The following is a 23,673-nucleotide window of genomic DNA, read 5'->3' on the forward strand; positions in this document are numbered from 1 at the left end:
TCCACCAGGGATTCCTCAGAAACTGGATTCCAACAAGCATAAAAAATCTAGAAATCCAAGACCTAACTTCCTCATCTCTCCAAGAGTCTAGCTCACTTCCCCTCCCTGCCTAAACTCAGTAGTCATTGGCCCTGGCATTCTCCTCCTCCTTCTCCTCCTCCTTTTCCTCCTCCTCCTCAGTCACAGGATTCAAGAAATCCAATCCCCTCCTCCCCCACACCCTTTTCTCTCAACAAGGAGTCTGGTTTCCCAACCATACTTTCAAACCCCTCATCCCTCAGACCCAAGGATCTGGGCTCCCTTACTTCACAGAGCAATGCTTGTCCCTTACCTTGCTTGGGTACATACTCCACTTTAATTTCTGGAAGACAGAAAAAGATTGGGGTGGTGAGTTCTAAGCCAGCAAGCCCCTCACCCCAACCTTCACCAGAGTTGGAGGCCTGGAAGTCACCTGGGGAATGGGGCTGTTGGAGTGAGGTTCAGACCCACCAATTATACCCTAGTCTCACCTTTGCCCACCACATGAGCAACCTTCAATGCCTACAGCGCTCTCTCCATCCATTTCTCACCTGACTCTGCCCCCTGAGGGGGACGGATGCTTGCCCTTGACCCCAATGTAGATGTAGGGAATTTAATCCTAAGAGGAGGCAGCCAAAGGCCTCAGGACCAGGCAGGATGGGTGCTGAGACACACACCCTGTCCCCCCAGTGACCAAAATACAATCCTCACCTAGGAAATTGAGCTTGGCCGAGAGGGACAGGGCGTAGCCATCAGGCACAAACGTGTAGTCCCCTTCATCTTCAGGACGGACATCGTCAATCACCAGCTTGTGGAACCTGGGGGTTGTAGGGGCAGTGTCGGGGTCAGGCTGGGGAGCCCCCACGGAACCATACTGTTCCAATCCCTGTGGCAGTTACATAATCTGGTGTCAACTTGAGACTTAAGAATGAAGGGGTGGAGTTTAGCCTGTCATTCAGGTGGCAGCTTGATGACCTCATTTAGAGGCGCTAAGGAGATAAGTAGCTCGCTGGAGGCAGGACACACAGACTCTCCCTGTGAGATATTCCTGATGACAAGGCCCATGGAGTTATGCTGATGACAGCCAGAGTCCCAGAGCTGGAGGAGCCACATGGAGACTCACGCCAGCACTTCAATGCTTCCACTGCCACCGAATCCACAAGATTTGTCACCTACTGGCCTGTGATCTTCCTGAATGTGTTGTGTGAGTCTGAAGAGGAATTTATAAACTAGTATTGGACATATGGGCTAATATAGGACTTATGGACTTGATCAGGACTGACCTGGGCTGTTTTCTTAATTGCTCTTTGATACAAAAATTCTCCCTCACACACATATGAGCCTCCGTGGATTTGTTTCTCCAGTCCACTCAGACTAACACAATCCCTTTCTCTCAACGCCATCTAGAAAAACACCGTCCGCCTCCATCCAATCTACATGCTCGCCATTTTTAATTCTGGACCTTGGAATGCTGTCCCCCTGGCCTCAATGCCTGCTCTGCCACGTATTTAGCTGTGTTACTCAGGGCCGGTGACTTAGCCTCTTTCTGCCCCAAGTCACGGATGAGAGTGCCAGAAACCAACCACGGTCTGATTGGAATAGATACGTGGAAGCCCTGGCACCCATGCCGGACCTAAAGTAGATATCACTCCACGGTAGCCTTTCTCCTTCCTTGGGGAGCGAGTTACGTGTTGGGCAGCTAACTGTGAGGTCAGCCGTTCAAACCCACCAGCTGGGGGAAGAAGGATGAGGTTCTTCTCCTACAAAGAGCTACGGCCTCAGAAACCCATGGGAGCTGTGGGTTCTGCTCTGTCCTCTGGGATCACTAGGAATCTGAGGTCGACAGTGGCTGGGCATCGGGGTTTCTGGTTTTCTCACGATGAAGGAGCCCTGGTGGGGTGGTGGGTTATCCCCTGGGCCATTAGCCTCCAGGTTAGTGGTTCAAATCCACTAGCTGCTCGGTAGGAGAGCTTTGAGGCTAGCTGCCCCTGCAAAGATGGAGCATTTCGAGAACCCCGAGGAGCAATTCCACTCTGTCCTGTGGGGTCGTTAATGAGTCTGACTGGAGGGTGGTGAGCTTGGCCTGGGTTGATTCCTCATTCCTAAGCTTCACATGAGTATACCTCTTCTGCTGGGTTTCCCCCATCTCCCCAAAAAAGTATGTGTGGGCATCCTCTGTGGGAAACGAACCCCGAGGGAAATGGGACGAAGACTAGATTCCCTAACCTATAACAGGGAATCTGGAAAGCTGGTATTCCACGGTAGAAAAGCCTCCACTTTGGTAAGTTAGAGGTCAAGTCCAAGTACATGATCCTGTTTTAAATATCATTCCCACAGACTCTCCCCTGAACAGCTGTGCTGCCTTATAGTGAGCATATGGTTGATTCTATCTCCCTACAGAAGCAGACATGATCCTTTTGTTCTCTCTTCCCACCTTGACACCCAACCTGCCTTGTACCTTTCCCCAATACAGGTATTAGGTTTCCTCACCTGTGAACTCTAGGACCTTAAAGTAGATGCCGCCATCTTGTGACTCATGTAACTACGGAATATGCATGTCTTAAGGCTATCTATAAATGTCCCAAGACAGTAAAGGTTCTCTCTCGCTTCTCCCAGTTCTGCGTGGTCCATCAAGAGGAGCTGAGGTGAGCATCCTACCATACAATATGTCTGACTCCTTTATCTTTTCTATCCTCTAGGGCAGTGGTTCTCAACCTTCCTAATGTCGAGACCCTTTACTACATTTCCTCATGGGGTGGTGACCTCTAACCATAAGATTATTTCCGTTGCTACTTCATCGCTGTCATTTTGCTACTGTCATGAATCGGGCAACCCCTGTGCAAGGGTCGTTTGACCCCCAAAAGGGGCCTCAACCCACAGGTAGAGAACCGCTGCTCTGTGACTTTACTATCATCCTTCTATGTCATCGCCGTACAATTGTGCCTATTGACCCTTCGGGTGTTGAAGGCTGGCTTCCTCTGACAGTCCTAGCCCCTGTATGGGTGACCGTGACCTTGTGTAGTGGGATGGGGTCTGTCTTTTCAGATGTCGGCAGGGACGTGAAGGAGCCCCTACTGGAGCACGGTGGGTCCTTGTCCTAATCCCCTGTGGGACGGCACAGCGACAGAGTCACAGGCCCAGGGGGACCAGCCGCCCCAGGGGCCGTCTCCTCACCTCCCTGTGTGGGAGATGGTGATCCTCTTGCTGGGCCGCACCTCGATCCCGTTCTTGTACCACTTGCCCGTTACCTTCTCGTCAGACACCTCACACTTGAACATGGCCTGCTCCGAGGCCTTCACCGTCAGGTCGGCGATGTCCTGCAGGACCTCCAGCTGCTTCTCTGGAAGGAGACGGGGAAGCAGGGCAGGATGCTCACAATCCCTCCCCAAAGACTTGACTCCAGAGCCCTTGCTCTGTGTCAAATGCTGAGGTCCTGGGCCCTGGGGATACAGCCCTGAGTACAACGGGGGGTGGGGGGGACTGGGGATACAGCCCTGAGTACAACGGGGGGGGGGCTGGGGATACAGCCCTGAGTACAACGGGGGTGGGGGCTGGGGATACAGCCCTGAGTACAATGGGGGGGCTGGGGATACAGCCCTGAGTACAATGGGGGGCTGGGGATACAGCCCTGAGTACAACGGGGGAGGGCTGGGGATACAGCCCTGAGTACAACAGGAGGGGAGACTGGGATACAGCCCTGAGTACAATGGGAGGGCACCTGGCTTCCATCCTCCCCCTTCCCTCTCTCCTCCCCCCTGTTTTCCTCCCCTCCTCTCTTTCACATCCTCCTTCCCTCCTTCCCTCCTTCCTTCCTTCCTCTTCTTCTCCCCCTCCCCTTCCTTTATTGTTTCCTTCACCTTTCCCTCCTTCCTCTCCCTCCTTCTTGCTTCCCTCCCTCCCGTCCTTCCTGCCCACCCCTCTCCTCTCCCCCCACAATGAGAAGTGAATCTGTGGTTTGTTTTTCTTTTTTCCACCTGACACTCTGTCCACGAAGCCCCTCCCCAGGAGTGGACATCTCCACATCCCTTTGTTCATGGCTATGTACGGATCCACAGACCAGTCTCACTGTTCCCAGAGAGGATGCCTGGTTGGGGCGGGGGGGTGTCTCTGTGGACAAGGGATCAATCGGAGGATCATGGCCTGCTTACTGCTCTTCGAAGAGATCCAGGGGTGAGCTCCCTGCAAATCTCTGGGGACAACGTTTACATTAACACAGGAACCTGTCCCCCGGTTGGATGCATGTGCCTGTTTTAAATAAGCAGCTAAACAAAGGCAGGGCGTCTGTGGCCCCGGAAATGCCAGTAGCACGCACCCTCATTGTCCGTGGATCGTGTATTAGCCTCTGGTATTGGTGAGCACGTGGGGCTGAGCTCCGGCGGATGACACCCTCTTGCGCCTGCACGGAGGTGCTGCGTGACGCAGGAGTTCTCTCCCTGGGGCACCTGACAGCCACCTTGGGCTTCAAAGCCCAGGCACCACGTGAGCACTACGCTTGGAGGCATCGTAAAGAGGCGAGTTGCCAACAACACAAAGTACAAAACACGATCCAAAGACCAACCAAAAAAAGAACAGGATAGGGGAGCTCAAGTAGAAAGAAAAAGTTCTGGAAAAGAAGATGACAACATAGGTACAGATGTGTTAGACAGAACGGATGTATGTGCGGATGGTGATAAGGGCTGTGAGAACCTGCAGTTAAAATAAATAAATAAATATAAAATACGTATTTACATATTTTTTAAAAAGAAACTTCAATGCTGTTCAAAAAAAAAAAAGGAGAAACCTCACAATAAATGAAGGCTGAGAAAGGCAAGAAAAAGATCCACCGGCGTCATCTTGTGTGTGAATCTGCATGGTGGTAAAGTGGACCATGCATTGGACTGGTAGCCGCGAGGTCACCGGTTCAAATCCACCAACTGCTCTGGGGGCGAAAGATGAGGCTGTTGTCTCCCAGCAAGATTTCCAGCCTCGGAAACCCACGGGGGGGGGGGCGGGGGGTGTCAGGCCCTGTTCTATGGAGTCCTTTGGCTTTGTTCTGTGAATGCTTCTTATACATGAACCTTATAAAGCGAGGGCAGTGAGACTTCTCACGTGCTTTGGACGTGTGATCAGGAGAGGCCCGTCCCTAGAGAAGGACGTGGCGCTTGGTCAAGTAGAGGGGCAGCAAAAATAGAGGAAGACTCTCAATGAGATGGGTGGACTCTGTAGCCGCCACCATGGGCTCAGACATCATCCGGTTGAGCGCTGGACCAGAAAGCCAGCCAACGTTGTTGAATGAAAGAAGGTTTTGTTGTGTATATTTTGTGCCAAAATCGGGGGCGGGGAATGGGGGGGGGGGTACTGAAAACGGAGGACGAGGAAGAAGGGACCGTTCTAAGGTGGACGGTGGCGATGATCTTATAATATCCCGGAGAGGATGTAACTACTGGATTCTATGAGACATGCACCAAGGGCCAATAAAACTGGGAATAAAGAAAACAAGCCAACAAGCTGGCTGCCACCGGGCTGATCCTGACTCCTACCAACTCCGTAGGAGAGGCTCAAAGGGCCCCTGTGGGCTTCCGAGGCTGTGACTCTTTATGGGACTAGGAAATGCGTCTGTTGTCCCGCAGAAAGACTGGGGGATTCGAACCGCTGACCCTGCAGCTAGCGGTCCAGCGCCTACCCCACTGCACCACCAGGCCTCCGCAAGGGCTGGGTCACTCCTCGACAGGTGGGTGGTTTGAATGTACCCATGATGCCCGTCAGAGAAGCAACTGACTCGCTCCTGTCTCATAAAGACTAGGCCCAAGGGTCCTCCCCGCCACTATCATGATCCCCGTTCTACCTTACAAATCTGGTGAGGCCAGAGCATGCGCACAGGTACAGATCAGAGGTGGAAACACAGGGAACCCAGGACAGACAGTAACCATACCAGGAAGGTAAGGGGAAGTGGGGGGAGGAAAGGGGAACCAATGACAACCGATCGATCCATAACCTCCTCCCAGGGGGACGGACAATAGAAAAGTGGGTGAAGGGAGACATCGGTCAGTGTAAGACATGGAATAATAATAATTTATAAATTATCAAGGGTTCATAGGGAGGGAGGGAAGGAGGAAAGAAAAATGAGGAGCTGATACCAAGGGCTCAAGTAGAAAGCAAATGTTTTGAGAATGATGATGGCAACGAATGGACCAATGTTCTTGACGCGATGGATGGATGGATTGTAATAAGACTTGTACAAGCCCCCAGTAACATGATCTTTTAAAAAGCTGATGCCCCAGGAAACCCCACGCAGCCCCCCTAAGGCAGTCACGTTGGGTTGACCTGCGTCGAGAAGTGAACTCGGAGGACACCTAGTGGCAACACCTTCAAGCTGGGAAACTGACATCGGCATCACAAGGACGGCCCAAGTGCACTGGATGAGACCACCCAAGGTTGGAGGTTCAAACCCACCCAGAGGAACCTCAGAAGACAGGCCTGGCGATATGCTTCCGAAAGGCGAGCCCTGGGAGAGCCTGCGGAGCAGAGTGCTCCGCCTCACACAGGGAGCCACTCAGAATCAACTCGGTGAGGTGAGTGAGTGAGTGAGTGAGTGAGTGAGTGAGTGAGTGAGTGAGTGAGTGAGTGAATGATTCCCGGAATCAGTTGTGAATCTAGCGAATTCACAACTGAAGTAACAAAATGTCCCGGAGGAGACCATGAATCTCCCTGATTGCCCACCGCGCCCTGGGCGCGTGGTGGCCTGTGTCCTGGGTGGCTAACCACAAGGTCGGCAGTTCAAAAGCATCGAGAGAAAGATGAGGCTCTCTTTCCCCACTGCTCCTAGTGCAGTGGTTCTCAACCTTCTTAATGCCTCGACCCTTTAACGTCCCTGGTGGTAATCCCGAGTGTGGCTCGGGAATAAACTGTCAGAAGAAGTTTATCATACCTGGAATGTCTACCAGAGAGATTAAAATGAGTAATTTCTTAAGAATCACAGGCCTACAATATAAGACAAATTTTGTGCAAAACAATGTACCGCTTCGGGTACAAAATTACTGACATAATGAGACCGCCAGGGAGGTTAAGACAGTTCTTCAGGTGGTGGTGACCACCCCCCCAACCATAAAATTATTCTCTTGGCTACTTCATCACTGTCATTTTGATACTGTGATGAATCAGGTGACCCCTGGGAGAGGGTCGTTCGACTCCCAAAGGGGGTCGCGACCCACAGGTTGAGAACCGCTGCCCTAGTGAGTGTTCCGGTCTTGGACACCTACAGGGGCAGTTTTACTCTGCTACACATTGAAACCCATTCAGTGGCAGTGAGTCCTGTTTTATTGGAGTCTCTATTTCACAAGGATTATTCCGCCTTGTGGGGGGCAGTGTGCACAAAGGGCTTGGGGTCCACACTGTAAGGAGGAAAGGGAGGAAGAGACATCGAGCCATTTCTACGGTCCCGGCATGCAGTGGTGAGGCCAGACAGGGAGCAGTGGGGATGAGGAAACGTGATCAGACTCAAGATAGGCCTGGAGGGTGAAGCCCCCAGGACTTGCTGGTGGATGGAACGGAGATAGTGAGACCAAAAAAAGAAAGAAAGTGATTGAACGAGAGGAGTCAGGATGGGTGAAGGGAGATGTCGGACAGACGTGACAACATAATGATAATTTATCCATTATCAAGGGTTTGGGAGGGAGGGAGGGGCAGAGGGAGGGGCACAAGTGAGGAGCTGATAGCAAGGGCTCAGGTAGAAAGGAAATGTTTTGAGAACGATGAGGGCAACACATGTAGCAATGTGCTTGACACAATGGATGGATGGGTGGATTGTGGTAAGAATTGTACGACTCCCCCCCCCCAATAAAATTATTAAATAAAAAAAGAGAGAGAGGAGTCGGGGTAACTCCAAGCTTTGAGGTCTGGTGACCCCCCCCCCACGACCTCCTCCCCCATCTGATGACAAGCCCCCTTACCTTCCACAATGAGTTCAGCCTCACACTGGCCACCATTGGTCATGACCTGAAATCGACCCCCGTCCTCCAGGGCGACATCTGAGAAGATGAGAATGTGACGCTTCCCGTCCTTCTTGAAGCGGTAGCGGGCCTTGTAGGATTCCTCCCGAGTCATCTCCACGCCATCTTTCATCCTGGGAGCATGAGGAGTGGGGAAGAGAGAAGCCAGCACAGCCTTGGGCGGTGTTTAAGAACTCGGCTGCTGTCAGAACGGTGGGTGGTTGGAACCCACCAGCCACGCCACACACAGGACGATGGGATTGTCTGTTTCCATGCACCGGGCGAACCCCACGGAGCAGATCCACCCTGTCCTACAGGGTCCCCCGTGACCAGGAATCAAGTCCACGGAGAAGGATTTGTGTCAGGGATTTCTGGTAGTTACAAAATCTGGTGTCAATTTGGGACTTGAGAGGATTCGGAGGGAAAAGGTGCAGTCTTGTCTGTCAATCTGTCCATCTGGTCATAGCCAAGGAGGCCTCTGTGTGAGCATGGCCTTCTCCGGTATTTCCCTCCTTGGAGGTGGGAGACTCTCTCTCTCTCTCTCTCTCTCTCTCTCTCTCTCTCTCTCTCTCTCTCTCTCTCTCTCTCTCTCTCTCTCTCTCTCTCTCTCGGCTCACTCCCTTGAAGACGCTCTACTGACAAGACACATGGCACTATGCTGATAGACTCCATACCCTGGGAACTGGAGAAGCCACGTGGAGACCCCTGCCAGCATTGAGATGCTTACAACACCACCGGAACCAAAGAATTTCTACCCACTGGCCTGTGACCTTCCTGTACTTGGTGTCATTACATGTGTTTCGTGAGTCTGAAGAGGACTTTATAGATTGATATCGGACATATGGGCTAATATCAGACTGATGGACTTGATTTGGACTGGGCTGGGATGTTTTCTCACTACTCAATTGCTCTTGTCTATAAATATACACACATGAGTCTCTATGAACTTGTTTCTTTAGTCCACCTGGACTAACACAGATGAGTAGGTAGATGATGGATGGATATATGGTTAAGTGGATGGATAATTAACTGGCTACCATGAAGAGATGAGTTGAAGATTTATAGGTGAGTGGTGGATGTATGGACAGATAGCCTAATATCTGGATGAATTCTTAAATAGATAGATGGCCCGATGTACCAAAGGATGTATGCTTGATACAGTGAAGAGATCAATAAGTGAACGGAAATGAACCAATGATTCAATGAATCTGCAAAATTGTAGAAATCAGAATGAGAACCCCCAAAGAGGAGCCTTGGGTCTTGGGATGGATGGGTAGATCCCAGAAGTTCTAAAAAGAGGTCATGGCGGGGGCAGGTCATGCTATAGAGAGAAAAGGCCGAGGACTCCTGACAGCTTCCCTTTGAGACAAGGTGTCCCCCCCAAAGATCCGAGCGGCTTCCAAGATGCTCCGAGCCCAAGCAGGGACAGGATCACTTACCACATCACTTGGGCGCCTTCTTCCGACACCTCCACCATCATTTCCACGCGGTCACCCACAAACACCTGCTGGTCCTCCAGAGGGGTGATGATCAGCACGGGAGGTTCTGTAGGATGAGGGGAGGGACTCAGCGTGAGGGCAGGAGGTCAGCAATTTTGGGGTGCCCCCCCCCCCCACACACACACCAGAGTTCCACTGCCCAAGATCAGGCTGGAATTCGGACCTCACCTTTGACAAAGAGCTCCGTAAAACACTTCTCATCCTTGATGACCGCCTCGTACGCCGCGTCATCTGCCAGAGTGCATTTGTTGATGGTGAGGATCCTCTTCTTGCCGACATTCTCAAACACGTACCTGATGCAAAAGTCTCGCTTCAACCCAGGGCACAGGCCCCCAGCCTGGCCCTGGTTCAGCCCTGTACATACTTGCTGCCTGGTTTGATCTCCTGGCCATTCTTGAACCACTTGAGTGGAAGGTCGGGGTCGCTGATCTCCACCACCAATTTGATCTTGTTGCCCCTGTCCACTTGGTAAGCCGGGTCCAGCTTCTTCGTGAAGGCTGGAGATCGGAGGGTACAAAGGGGGTGGAGAGGGACATTCTGACTGCCCTCCCCCACCCAGAGGTGCCACGTCTCCGTCCTCAAACCACGGGCTCACCAAGCTCCAGGTCAAGTGGCCTCCCCTGAACTTGGTGGTCCCTGAACACAGAACTCCATCACCCCTCCATTTGACCCTTGTGGTAGTTACATGATCACTTGTCAATTTGAGAGGATTAAGAGTGAAGGGGTGGAGTCTAGCCTCTCAATCAGGTCATAGCCAATGAAGTCTCTGTGTGGGCGTGGCCTTCTCCTGAGGATTCTGGGAATTCTGGTATTCCTCCTTGGAGGCCTGAAACACACACACTCTCTCTCTCTGCTCACTCTCTGGAAGACATTGCAGCTGTCAAGACACATGGAACTACACTAGCGCCCTGAGCTGGAGGAAACACCTGGAGACCCCTGCCAGCGCTGAGAGGCTTACGCCACCACTGTATCCCCAAGACTTCCCACCCACCGACCTGTGCTCTTCCTGCATTTGGCCTCATTGCATGAGTTGCGTGAGTCTGAAGAGGACTTTATAGATTGGTATCAGACATGCAGACTTTGATCTGGACTGAGCTGGGATGTTTTCTCAATATTCGATTGCCCATGTATCTAAAGCTCTTTCTTATACACCGGTGAGTGTCTATGAATTTGTTTCTCTAGTCTTCCCGGACTGACACAGCCCTCTCAGAGACTTGGCCAGGATCTGACCACCAGAAAGCACGTGATGCAGGGCCCATCTCCCCACCCCGCCCCCGGAGACTGGGCTGACCTGCACTCTTCTTGACCTCAACCTTGGCCTTCTTAAGCCGCTTCAGCATGCCCCGGAGGTCAGTGATACCATACTGGAAGGCGATCTTCTCATACTCGCTCTTCTTGGCCCCTTTCAGGAGCTCCCAAATCTCCGGTGGGATACCAAGGTCATCGTCATCTTTCTTCTTCTTCTTCTTCTCCTCCTCCTCAACCACCTCTCTGGGGGGAGAGGGGAGAGTAGGGAAAATGGGGCCACCAGGGGTGAGGGTCTGGCAGTCCTGCACCTTCTCCACTTGCTGACTGTATGCCTTGACCCAGCCACAGTCTCTCTCTCTGGACCTGGTCCCTCCTAGACCTTCCTCCCAGCCTCTTCCTTGGCCGCTAGGCCCCCTCGTCTTTTCTCCTCCACTTGTTCCCCCAAGTGTCCCTCGGGGCATCTATCTGACACCCATGCTGGATGCCATTCCTTCTTTGTTCAAAACCAAACCACTTTCAAAACCCAATGTGCTCCCCACTACCCTCTGGGAGGGAAGAAAACAAACGAACAACATTCCACCCTTTCAGTCTACTGTTCACAGGAAGCAGAAGTGGGGAAGTGCCATCCCGCTAGGGAAATGTCTAAGACATGAACTTGGAGGCATGAGCCATCCCAGTCTATTCAGGCCCCAAAGAAGAAGAAGGAGGAGGAGGAGGAGGAGGAGGAGGAGGAGGAGCTTCCATCTTCCATCACCACTCTCACAACTCCAAACCACGCCCTACCTTCTCTTCCTGATGAACTGTTGATCCTACAAGACCCATACCCGAAGTTCCCGTCTCCCTCCCAAGAAATGAATTGCACTCACAGGTCCCTGTGGGTCCCTGTCTCTAACCACACAGAGCTCACCCACTGCCAATGAGGAGATGGCAACTCATAGCAACCCTACAGGACAGGGCAGATCTGCCCCTGTGGGTTTCTGAGACAGTGACTCTTTATGGGAGTAGAAAGTCCCATCTTTCTTCCAGGGAAATCCTGGTGGCTTTGAACTGCTGACCTGGAAGCTAACGACTCAATATGAAAACACTACGCCACCACAGTGTCCCTCTATGTATGTGCCTATTGGATCAGACCCATCAACCCATAGCACCAGATGACCCAACATCCAGGGACCCAGCCTCTTGCCTCTCTGTCCCCTGATTTCAGCCCAGTGGTTCATTGGCAGAAGCTTCCAGAAGGTGTTTGATGAGGGGATAGAATGAATGAACAGGTGGGGAGATGTTTGAAATGGAGGAGGGAAGAGAAAGGGGGTGGGGGAAAGGGAGAATGGATAGGTGAGAGAGTTTGGGATCATTTGGATATTTGGATCGAAGGACAGAGCCATGAGTAGGATGAATTGACAGAGAGGATGAGAGATGAGCTGAGTAGATATAGGTCAGTCGGTGGCTAGAAGGATGACTGGGTGTGTGTGTGTGTGGAGTAGGTGGATGGAAGAGTTGGTGGGAGATGGCTGGCTGGATGGACGGATGGATGAATGGATGCATGGACGGACAGACGGATGAATGGATGGATGGATGGATGGATGGATGGATGGATGGATGGATGGATGGATGGATGGATGGACAGACGGACGGATGGACGGATGGACGGACGGACGGATGGACGGATGGATGGATGGACGGACAGACGGATGAATGGATGGATGAATGGATGGACGGATGGATGGACGGATGGATGGGTAGATTCATGCGTTGGAAATGGCTAGGTGGGCTTCTGCATGGATGCATTGGTGGGAAATGATTGAATAAATGGAGACAGAAGAATGTAAGCAGAGTTGTTGGGGATTTGTTGATGGGGACATATGGATGAGTAGAGAAATGGATAGGTAGACCAGTAGATATTAAATACATGAATGAGTGGACACCTATTTATAGCATTGATTTAAACATCGAACAAACAAAAAAGATGGACTTCTATGAATTTACCAAGAGCTAGCGTTTTTTCCCCCTTTTCTTTCTTTTCTTAACCTGCAGCATTTACCTCAGTTGAACAGGGAACTGTCCAGGTGGCAGAATGGACCTATAGAAACGTGAACAGGGCATAGGGACCAGTCTGGCTAATGGACACAAGGGACGTTGGGTCCAGTGTGGAGCAGATGGACAGGCAGAGGAGAAGGTGAATGGGTAGTACGTAGATGGTGAGGATCAATCCATAGCTTGGTGACAAGTCGGATGGGCAAATGGAGGGGCAAGTGAATAAAATGATATAGAATGAATGGGTAGGTCCCTATATGAGGGCAGATGGGTGGGTGGCTAGGTAGGAAGGTGGTGGGTAGATGTGGTCGTTACATAATCTGGTGTCAATTTGGGACTTGAGAGGATTCAGACTGAAGGTGGGGAGTCTAGTCTGTCAACCGGGTCATAGCCAGTGAGGTTTCTGTGTGGACAGGGCCTTCCCCTGAGCATTCTGAGAATTCCTGGTTTTCCTGCTTGGAGGTGGGAGACACTTGTCTCTCTCTGCTGACTCTCTGAGAGACATCCCCGAAGAGAAGCCACATGGACCTACCCTGATGCAGCTCTGGGTGCTGGAGAAGCCACGTGGAGGTCCCTGCCAGCACTGAGATGTTTACAACGCCATTGGATCCTCAAGATTTTCTACCCACTGGCCTGTGATCTTTCTGCACTCAGTGTCATTGCATGTGTTGCATGAGTCAGAAGAGGACTTTATAGATTGGTATTGGACATATGGGCTAATATTGGACTTATGGATTTGATCTGGACTGGGCTGGGGTGTTTTCTCAATATTCAACTGCTCTTGTATATAAACCTCTTTCTTATTCACATATGAGTCTCTATGAATTTGTTTCTCTAGTTTACCCAGACTAACACAGTAGACGAACAGATATGTAGGTAGAAGCATGGATGGGTAACTGGATCGCTGGCTAAACAGATGGAGGGATTAGTGGGTGGAGGAGTGGATGGTTAAATGGTTAGATGGCTGAAGACATGAGTGGGAAGAAGTGTGAAAGTGACGAGAAGGGGTTAAAGGATGGTTAGGTAGGTCAACGGATGGGTAGTTGGCTGGCCAGATGTGGGTGAAGGTCAATAAACCAGAATGGACGGGGGTGGGGATGGGTGGGTTAATGGGTTGAGTACTGATTGAGTTAGGGGGCTGACAGAGGAAGGATGAGTTGAATGACAGACCTTGAGCTGAAGCATTGTAGCCAAGAAGCGACAGCATTCTCTCTCAGTCTTACCCGCCACCCTCCCTCTCCATAAGCCTCCATTCCCCGGTCCCTGTGCCAAGAGGGATCCACTCACCTCTTTTTCAGCAGGCCACTGAAATCCAGCTCACTGGCATCTTCAGCCTTCCCTTCGCCCCTATAATCATTGAGTTGGAGGTGAACCCCACTGAGGTGCTGTACCCCAACCCCCACCATGGACTCATTCCGGGCAGGTATCCCCATTCCTGTCCTTCCCCATGCTCTTTTCCCACATCTCCCCCTCCCAAGGGAGACTTTCCCACAATCCTTGGCCTCATGAGAGAGGATGCCTCTCCCCTGGGTCCAGGATGACTTACGTGCGCCGGAAGTTTTCTAGAGTATCCCCGACGGTATCCTGACGAGGGGCTGGGGGTGGGGGTAGGGGTGGTGGATGCAAGGAAGGGTGGGAGAGGAAGGTAAGCCGAGCTAGAGGCAAAGTCCTCTCCAAGACCACCATGCCCCTCCGGGCCTGCACCTCCCTTACTCTCTGCAGGTAGACACCCCGTTCCCATGCCCTTCCTCAAATACTGTTGAGTCTGCCCACCATGACCCCCCGGGGATCCATGTGGCGTGCCTGTTAAGCCTTCGCATGCGCATCCCAAAACCTTCCCAACCTTCCTCCCAAATCGACACTTTCTCCTTCCTAATATGCTCCCGTGCTATGCCTGTCTATGGTTCTCCGGAACTTTGAATCCCCCTCACTGAGAAGAAGGGACCCTGGTCAGGTAGGGTTTGTGTGTTGGTCTGCGAATGGAAGGGTCCGCAGGTGGAAGCCACCAGCCACTCCTTGGGAGAAAGGCAGGGGGTGGGGGTGGGGGCCTTTCTACTTCTTAAAAAAAAAAAAAGTTAAAATCTCTAAAAAAATTTTTTTTGATACCAAGGGTTCTATAGAAAGTAAACATCCAGAAAACAATGATGGTAACCTATGTACACATGTGATGAATGTATGGATGGCTATAAGAGCTGTAAGAGCCCCCCGTAAAATGATATTTTAATAAAAATTTAATAAAAAGAAAATAACAACATCAGCAAACACACAGAGCGTTAAAAATCTCAGACAGTCACAGGCGACAGTTCTACCATCTCCTACAGGGTCCCCGAGAGTGAGAATTGACTCAAGGACAGTGAATTTGGTTTTGGTTTTGATGAAGGTGCCTCCTTGCCCCCAAGCCCCCACTTTATCACCCCACTTTGGGATGTTCACTACACCTGGCGAGTCCCTCCGCCCCATGCCCCGCAGGCCCTTACTGCTCCTCCCCACCCCGCCAGCGCACCCTCCACGTCGATGTTGAAGCCACAGTTGTCCCAGGCATCCTTGGCTTTGACCTCCAGCCGGTAATCCCCGCGGTCCCCCAGGACCACCTTCCCAATGTGAAGTTCCACGGTGTATACCTGAGGGCCAGGGCCACGGGGGTTGGGGTGCACATGACCATCCCTACAGCCCACCATACCACACTCCCTAAGTCCTTCCAGCCCCCACCCCCGGACTGAGAGGGGGTGAAGCACAGTCTCTACAGCATTTCTACCTGAAATCTGCCCACCATCTTCCTCCTTGGACCCCCCACCTCCACTCTACCCATCACCCTCCTCCCTCTCAGCACCCATTTCCTCCTTCCTGGCTCATGCTGGACCCTCTACACCCAGGGTTCCATGGCCCTGGCCCCTGAGACCTCCCAGGGCTAGACAACCCCCATCGAGTACAGCCCAGGCCTCACCAACTGTCCTCCCCTTTCGCCCAGGGCAGGGAAGCCCCTCCCATGTGGCCCAACCCCTCACCCCAGCCGGGTTCCTAACACTCCCAGTCTCTGTTCACAGGCTCAAGCCCAGCCATGGCTTAGTCTCAGGGTTCAGGTCTTCTGAAAAGTGGGACCCATACAATGTCTGACCCCAACTGCCCTCTCTCCCTCTCCCCTGCTCCCAAGTTTCCTCACATTGCTGGCCGAGTCGTGAGACTCCTTGAAGGAGAACCGGGTGCCGCTCTTGCTGCCCAGCTCCAGCCACTTCCCCTTGAACCACTTGATGGTCGGTTTGCCCGGGAGCTCCTTGCCCTTCACCTTGGCCACGACCACCACATCCTTTCCTGGGAAGGGTGGATCAGGGGTCAGGAGACCCTCCAGAACAGGCTGAGGGGTAGAGGAATGGGGACCCAGTCCCTCCTCCCTGAGACCCAGGAGAACCAGCCCCTCCTCCCTCAGGCCAGGAGTCTGGCTCCCTGCCCTGCCCACTCCCAGGTCTCTTACCAGTCTGCACGGACACAGAATCTGGCTTCTGCAGGAAGATCCCAGTTGGCTCTTTACCAGCAGGGGACAGATCCTCAGGTGGGGCTTCTGCTCAGGAGACAGGATTGGGGGGTCCAGGAATAGCTGGCTGGGAACGGCAGCTCCAAATGAGGGAGAAGGGGAATGGGGCCTATGCTCAGAAGCCAGATGGTAGAAGGGGTTTCCAGAAATGGTCCCCTTGGCCAGTCTTCCTGCTCCCTCTGGGTCTCAGTTCCCCCACCAGCTGGGAACTGGCAGTTGGTGGGCTGGGATGGTCATGGATGGATCGTCAAGGTGTCAAGGTCGGAGAGTCCAGGGGCCCCTGTCAACCTGGGATGTTGGAGGCTAGGCAGGTGTTGGCAGCCTGATGGTGGGGCTGAGCCTGTGAGCTCAGGGGAGGGGGTAGAGCCATGCTGGAGAGGGGAGACTGGAGGCTGGCCCAGGGTGCAGCGGGTGAAGGGAATGTGGGAAAGCGGACAGATGTCGACCATAGCTCAGCCCAAAGGAACAAGGCCTCACCGTTGGGGGCGTCTGCCGGGGCATCCTTGGGGGAAGTGTCCTTGGGGGGCTCTCTAGAGGCTTCCTTGGAAGCTTCTTTGGGGGCCTCTTTTCCTTTAGGGGCCTTCTTGGCCGCTGTGAGGTGAAGAAAGAGGGACTCAGTCGACTACAGTCATCCACTCTCCTCGAAAGAAGCCAGGAGTCCTGACCCCCAGCCCTCCTCCTCCCTCAGACCAGGAGTCCTGACCCCCAGCCCTCCTCCCTCAGACCAGGAGTCCTGACCCCCAGCCCCTCCTCCCTCAGACCAGGAGTCCTGACCCCCAGCCCTCCTCCCTCAGACCAGGAGTCCTGACCCCCAGCCCTCCTCCCTCAGACCAGGAGTCCTGACCCCCAGCCCTCCTCCTCCCTCAGACCAGGAGTCCTGACCCCCAGCCCCTCCTCCCTCAGACCAGGAGTCCTGACCCCCAGCCCTCCTCCCTCAGACCAGGAGTCCTGACCCCCAGCCCTCCTCCCCCAGACCAGGAGTTCTGACCCCCAGCCCCTCCCCCCTCAGACCAGGAGTCCTGACCCCCAGCCCTCCTCCTCCCTCAGACCAGGAGTCCTGACCCCCAGCCCTCCTCCTCCCTCAGACCAGGAGTCCTGACCCCCAGCTCTCCTCCTCCCTCAGACCAGGAGTCCTGACCCCCAGCCCTCCTCCTCCCTCAGACCAGGAGTCCTGACCCCCAGCCCTCCTCCTCCCTCAGACCAGGAGTCCTGACCCCCAGCCCTCCTCCTCCCTCAGACCAGGAGTCCTGACCCCCAGCCCTCCTCCGCCCTCAGACCAGGAGTCCTGACCCCCAGCCCTCCTCCCTCAGACCAGGAGTCCTGACCCCCAGCCCCTCCTCCCTCAGACCAGGAGTCCTGACCCCCAGCCCTCCTCCCTCAGACCAGGAGTCCTGAACCCCAGCCCTCCTCCTCCCTCAGACCAGGAGTCCTGACCTCAGCCCTCCTCCTCCCTCAGACCAGGAGTCCTGACCCCCAGCCCTCCTCCCTCAGACCAGGAGTCCTGAACCCCAGCCCTCCTCCCTCAGACCAGGAGTGCTGACCCCCAGCCCCTCCTCCTCCCTCAGACCAGGAGTCCTGACCCCCAGCCCTCCTCCTCCCTCAGACCAGGAGTCCTGACCCCCAGCCCTCCTCCTCCTTCAGATCAGGAGTCCTGACCCCCAGCCCTCCTCCTCCCTCAGACCAGGAGTCCTGACCCCCAGCCCTCCTCCTCCCTCAGACCAGGAGTCCTGACCCCCCAACCCTCCTCCTCCCTCAGACCAGGAGTCCTGACCCCCCAACCCTCCTCCTCCCTCAGACCAGGAGTCCTGACCCCCAGCCCTCCTCCTCCCTCAGACCAGGAGTCCTGACCCCCAGCCCTCCTCTCTCAGACCAGGAGTCCTGACCCCCAGCCCTCCTCCTCCTTCAGATCAGGAGTCCTGACCCCCAGCCCTCCTCCTCCATCAGACCAGGAGTCCTGACCCCCAGCCCTCCTCCCTCAGACCAGGAGTCCTGACCCCCAGCCCTCCTCCCTCAGACCAGGAGTCCTGACCCCCAGCCCTCCTCCCTCAGACCAGGAGTCCTGACCCCCAGCCCCTCCTCCCTCAGACCAGGAGTCCTGACCCCCAGCCCTCCTCCCTCAGACCAGGAGTCCTGAACCCCAGCCCTCCTCCTCCCTCAGACCAGGAGTCCTGACCTCAGCCCTCCTCCTCCCTCAGACCAGGAGTCCTGACCCCCAGCCCTCCTCCCTCAGACCAGGAGTCCTGAACCCCAGCCCTCCTCCCTCAGACCAGGAGTGCTGACCCCCAGCCCCTCCTCCTCCCTCAGACCAGGAGTCCTGACCCCCAGCCCTCCTCCTCCCTCAGACCAGGAGTCCTGACCCCCAGCCCTCCTCCTCCTTCAGATCAGGAGTCCTGACCCCCAGCCCTCCTCCTCCCTCAGACCAGGAGTCCTGACCCCCAGCCCTCCTCCTCCCTCAGACCAGGAGTCCTGACCCCCCAACCCTCCTCCTCCCTCAGACCAGGAGTCCTGACCCCCCAACCCTCCTCCTCCCTCAGACCAGGAGTCCTGACCCCCAGCCCTCCTCCTCCCTCAGACCAGGAGTCCTGACCCCCAGCCCTCCTCTCTCAGACCAGGAGTCCTGACCCCCAGCCCTCCTCCTCCTTCAGATCAGGAGTCCTGACCCCCAGCCCTCCTCCTCCATCAGACCAGGAGTCCTGACCCCCAGCCCTCCTCCCTCAGACCAGGAGTCCTGACCCCCAGCCCTCCTCCCTCAGACCAGGAGTCCTGACCCCCAGCCCCTCCTCCCTCAGACCAGGAGTCCTGACCCCCAGCCCTCCTCCCTCAGACCAGGAGTCCTGAACCCCCAGCCCTCCTCCCTCAGACCAGGAGTCCTGACCCCCAGCCCTCCTCCTCCCTCAGACCAGGAGTCCTGACCCCCAGCCCTCCTCCCTCAGACCAGGAGTCCTGACCCCCAGTCCTCCTCTCTCAGACCAGGAGTCCTGAGCCCCAGCCCTCCACCCTCAGACCAGGAGTCCTCACCCCCAGCCCTCCTCCCTCAGACCAGGAGTCCTGACCCCCAGCCCTCCTCCTCCCTCAGACCAGGAGTCCTGACCCCCAGCCCTCCTCCTCCCTCAGACCAGGAGTCCTGACCCCCAGCCCTCCTCCCTTCGACCAGGAGTCCTGACCCCCAGCCCTCCTCCTCCCTCAGACCAGGAGTCCTGACCCCCAGCCCTCCTCCTCCCTCAGACCAGGAATCCTGACCCCCAAACCTCCTCCCCCAGACCCAGGAATCCTGAAGCCTAGCCCTCCTCCCTCAGACCCAGGAGTCTAGGTCTCCAGTCCCTCCAGGTCTCCAGTCCCTCCTCCCTCAGACATCTCCCTACCCCCCAGCCCCCACCCCAGCCTGGCCCCTCTGGAGGTGTAAATTTATCTCTAATCCTGAGTGTCTACTGGATCAGATTTCCCCTCCGCCCAGGCAGGCCCTGCCCCATCCTCCCAGGCCACCAAGCCCTGACCTTTGGGAGCTTGGGGGTATAATTAGCTCTTCCCCAGGGCTGGCAACTGGACACCCTGTGCTGACCACAGCACCTTCTCCTGGCCCCCAGGGCTTTCTGGCCCACCGGGACCCTCATGTCTAGTGACCTGGTTAGCCAGGGACCAGTGAAATGGAGACACAAGAGAAGGGGCCCCCTGGGGTCTCTTCCAGAGTTCTATTTCTACAATGACCCTGGTGTCCCTGTAAAGAAATGGCCTCCCAGTCCCACTCAAATCGAGTCCCCAAACTCCACATAAAGAAATGACCCCCAAATCCCTGCATGGAAAACCTCATCATTGCCACAATTCCATTTGAACTCATGGGGCCCTAGAGGATTGCTCCGTAGGGTATCCCGGGGCGGGCTGTCCATCTCTGCAGAGGCAGGGGGTCTTCGCATTCTCCCCAGAAGCTGCCCTTAGCAGCCCAAAGGCATAACCCACTGTGCCAGCAGGGACCCCCTGTATGGAGAAAAGCCCGGAATTCCTACCCAGGAAAGTCCTCAATCCCCACCAGGAGGGTCCCCTACCCTTGCACAGACAAGAGCACCCCTTCTCATACACACAGGGATGCCCATTTTCACACACCTGAGGGTCTCGGTCCTCTACAGGAAAAGAACCCCTAGGCAGAAGACTTCATCCCCAAATGTCCCAGGATTCCAGCCCAGCTCAAGAAAGATCCCCCCCAATACACACACACACACACACACACACACACACACACACACACACACACACACACACACACACACTGGCTCCCACCCACCCCAATGAGGGGGACCTCATTCACAGTGTAACCTAAACTGCACACAGGGAACACCCCCCCTCAGGTCCCTGCAGAAAAGGGATCATGCTCCCTATGTTAAAAAGGGAGTGCCGTCCTAGTCCTCGTCCTCCCCAAGCACTGAAAGGACACCCCTCTTTACAGAGATGGGGGTGTCCCTCCCCACACACAAGGAAGGGAGCCTGTTCTCCACAAGGAGACGGCACCGCGTTCTCTGCGCCCCATCAAGAAAGGCACCCCCAACCCCCTCGCGGAAAAGAAAACCCCGAGCCCATGTGGGAAAGGGGTCCTGGGAGCCACCTGGCTTCGCCTCCGGCATGGCGGCGGCGGAACTCGGAACTCGGGACCGGTCCTACTTCTCCGAAGGCAGCTGCGTCCCGCGAGGGGCCCAGGGGAGGACGCGTGGGTCCCCAGGGAGAGCCCTTTAAGGAGTCCCCAGACTCCCAGGAGGCCCCGGGAGACCTCAGCCACAGCCTCCCCTCCCCCCGCCGCCCCACATTCCTCCCGAGTGCTCTAGAAGGCGACGAATGAATAACAGCTGGACCTAGCTGGGTGCCAAGTCCCCTGGCCAGGAGGCACTCGGTGCCCGGACACCTGAGTACGAGGGAGGAGGGAGCTGGGGACTGGGAAGCTTGGATCTGAGGGAGGAGGGGGCTGGACTCCAGGGTCTGAGGAAGGAGGGTCTGGGAAGCTGTACCTTTGGGTCTAAGGGAGGAGAGGGCCGGGACCCTGTACCTAAGTGATGAGGGGCTGGGGGACCGGACTCCAGGGTCTGAGCGAGGAGGGGGCTCCTCTCCCCCTTTCAGAGCTACGGGAGGCGTGCTGGGAGGGTCTGGGGTCTCCAGGGTCCGGGCTGGACGGCCGCTCTGGCTCATGTGCAGTGGGGGTGGGGACGGCCGTGTGGGGAAAGTCTTGCTGAGCATCTGCAAGGCAGGCGTTTTCGGGAAACCGGAGAGGGGAGGGAGGGTCCGGTTTCCCCAGCGTGGGCAGGATGGCCGGGGAGGGAGAGTCAGTGCCCGCAGGCAGTCCTGGGGCGCGGGCAGCCCTAAAGGCCTGGGGGGACCCCAGCCGCCAAAGGGCGCCACCCGGCCTCTGAGTCCCCTGGGACCACCCTGGCCCCCCCTTACGGACCCCTTCCCGGAGCGGGTGCGGCGGGCACCGGCCGCGGGGGGGACAAGCGGGTGTCCGGGAAGCCGGGAAGGCCCTGGAGGGCTGCCCGGGGCTGGCGCCCTGCCCGGCAGGAGGACCTGCGGCTTTCTGAATTGAGGGCGGGGCGTGGGGGTGGAGCCTGTGGCGGTAAGGGGCGTGGCTTGATGTGATGGGCGGGGTTAGGGAGAGCAGGTGTTCTGGGGAGAGGGGCCAGGTGGGCGTGGAGGCCCTGAAAGGGAAAGGAAGGATCTGTTGGGGACTTGGGGTGAAGGATTTCGGGTTAGGGACCCAAGTGTGGCTGAAGTCCAGCCCCTCCTCCTCATTTTGCCCAAACCCCCTTTGAACCGGAAAGTTCCCCTGCTTCCCTAGCACACCCAGCCAATCCGCTGGGGGCCGCCTTCTGATGTCACGGTTGCCAGGCAGATTGGTATCATGCTTCAGCTTCGAGCCCGGCCCTAGGGCTCAATCCAAGGGCTCAATCCAGTGTGGAGGCCAGAGATCTAGACTGGATACAGCCTTAGAGGGGACAGAGAAAGGATGATGGCGAGCCAGAGAAGAGAATGCACAGAGTACCAGAGGGGAGAGGAGACGGGGCGGGAGGAAGCACACGCCAGCAGGACAAGAGGGGCACACAGACATTTAAGGGTCGCTCTTGCCTGGGCAACCTCTCTGGCTCCCCAGCCACCTAACTCTCCTCTCCCCTCCCCGCAGCCGCCATCCAGGGTGTCTGAAGGCCCACCCCCTGTAGGCAGGGTACGGATATAGCTCCAGGCCTGACCGAAGGTCCCCAGGATGGCTGTCTCTCTTTGGTTTGTTGATTTCATTTTATTTCACACTTGGGTGTTTTTGTTTTGTATTTTGCAAAGTGTACATCATCTGTAGGCGGTTGTGGTGCGGCGGACGCCTAGGGCCCCACGGCCGGCCCCCCACTGCCCGGTCTTCCCTGGAGGCCCCTCCCAGCCTGGGCCCCGCCCTCTAGTGGAAGCCCCGTCGCCTCAGTTGAGTCCTGGATGCTCCCTCCTCTTATGGGGCACCTGCTGGGGGTGGGGCTGGGGGATCCATTTTGAGAGAGACGTCGCAAAGGTGCAAGGCGTCCTGATAGCTCAGCGGGCCAAGCATTGCTTCGCTCACCGCCAGATGGCCGGTTCGAGATTGCTCCCGTCCAGATGAACAGCCTGGGGGTTTCAACCGTAAGGAGCAGTCCTCCTTGGTGCGGCAGGTTCATTGAGAGTCAGTCTTCCTCTTCTCTCCGTTGCACAGAAAGGGAAGATGGGGGTCCCAGAAGCGTCAAGTCCTTTGTCTGTGGCTTCCCAGCTCCTCAGGATCATGGTCCTCTTGTCTTGAGCCTCTGAGCCCCTGGAGCTTCCAGTTGGTCTTCCTGGGTCATCGCTGCTGAGTGAAGTCACTGTGTGGTGGGGGCAAAATGCCAAGAACAGGGTCCAGGAGGAGGAGCCCACACAGTCTGGCTCCCTGCCAGCTTAGCTGGCCCACCATCGCTTGATCACTCAGAGTCCAAAGTGAAGGCAGAAATGGGGAGCCCCATCTTTGGAGTGTTGGCTGACACCAGTGTTCCCCTAAACGGTCCTATCTGGTGGGGTGTGCTCAGATACATAGAGCTTTGTGGCTCCACCACCCCCTGTCCCACCCCCACCCCCATCTTACAAGCTTTGTCCAAGCCCAACTAGAAGGACCCAACATGTGTTGGGAAGAGCCCAAAACAGGAGGGACAAAACTGATCTCAAAGTGGTTCCAGGGGTTTTCGTGGAGGGGAGGGGGCGCACACGACCAGGGGGTCCGTCCCAAATGGGCTGGGCTGTGATAAGGAGCTTTCAGACATGATTGAGAAACCTCAGATCTAACAAGGGTGACCGCCTAGGCTTGTCAAGGGGCTTGGGGTACCTGGTAGCAGGGGCCCCCTTCCTTCCAGAAGTGGGGTTC

General features: G+C 55.6%; 1 protein-coding gene across 1 annotated transcript in view; it reads right to left on the reverse strand.

Moving 5' to 3' along the window:
* Positions 1-20,971, reverse strand: part of MYBPC2 (myosin binding protein C2) — a 34,646-nt gene extending 13,675 nt beyond the window's left edge. The window contains exons 1-15 of the mRNA XM_075538010.1: positions 20,887-20,971; positions 16,770-16,883; positions 16,233-16,319; positions 15,924-16,072; positions 15,267-15,384; positions 14,310-14,358; positions 14,051-14,110; positions 10,776-10,975; positions 9,849-9,981; positions 9,653-9,777; positions 9,425-9,530; positions 7,947-8,119; positions 3,193-3,358; positions 730-836; positions 332-361 (exon numbers count right to left, since the gene is read on the reverse strand). Coding sequence (XP_075394125.1) covers positions 332-361; positions 730-836; positions 3,193-3,358; positions 7,947-8,119; positions 9,425-9,530; positions 9,653-9,777; positions 9,849-9,981; positions 10,776-10,975; positions 14,051-14,110; positions 14,310-14,358; positions 15,267-15,384; positions 15,924-16,072; positions 16,233-16,319; positions 16,770-16,883; positions 20,887-20,905 — 1,636 coding nt within the window. The 5' untranslated portion in view covers positions 20,906-20,971. The remainder of the gene's footprint in view (positions 1-331; positions 362-729; positions 837-3,192; positions 3,359-7,946; positions 8,120-9,424; positions 9,531-9,652; positions 9,778-9,848; positions 9,982-10,775; positions 10,976-14,050; positions 14,111-14,309; positions 14,359-15,266; positions 15,385-15,923; positions 16,073-16,232; positions 16,320-16,769; positions 16,884-20,886) is intronic.
* Between the last annotated feature and the right edge of the window lie 2,702 nt (positions 20,972-23,673).

The sequence above is a fragment of the Tenrec ecaudatus genome, chromosome 18, assembly GCF_050624435.1.
Source record: "Tenrec ecaudatus isolate mTenEca1 chromosome 18, mTenEca1.hap1, whole genome shotgun sequence".
Classification (NCBI taxonomy): Eukaryota; Metazoa; Chordata; class Mammalia; order Afrosoricida; family Tenrecidae; genus Tenrec; species Tenrec ecaudatus.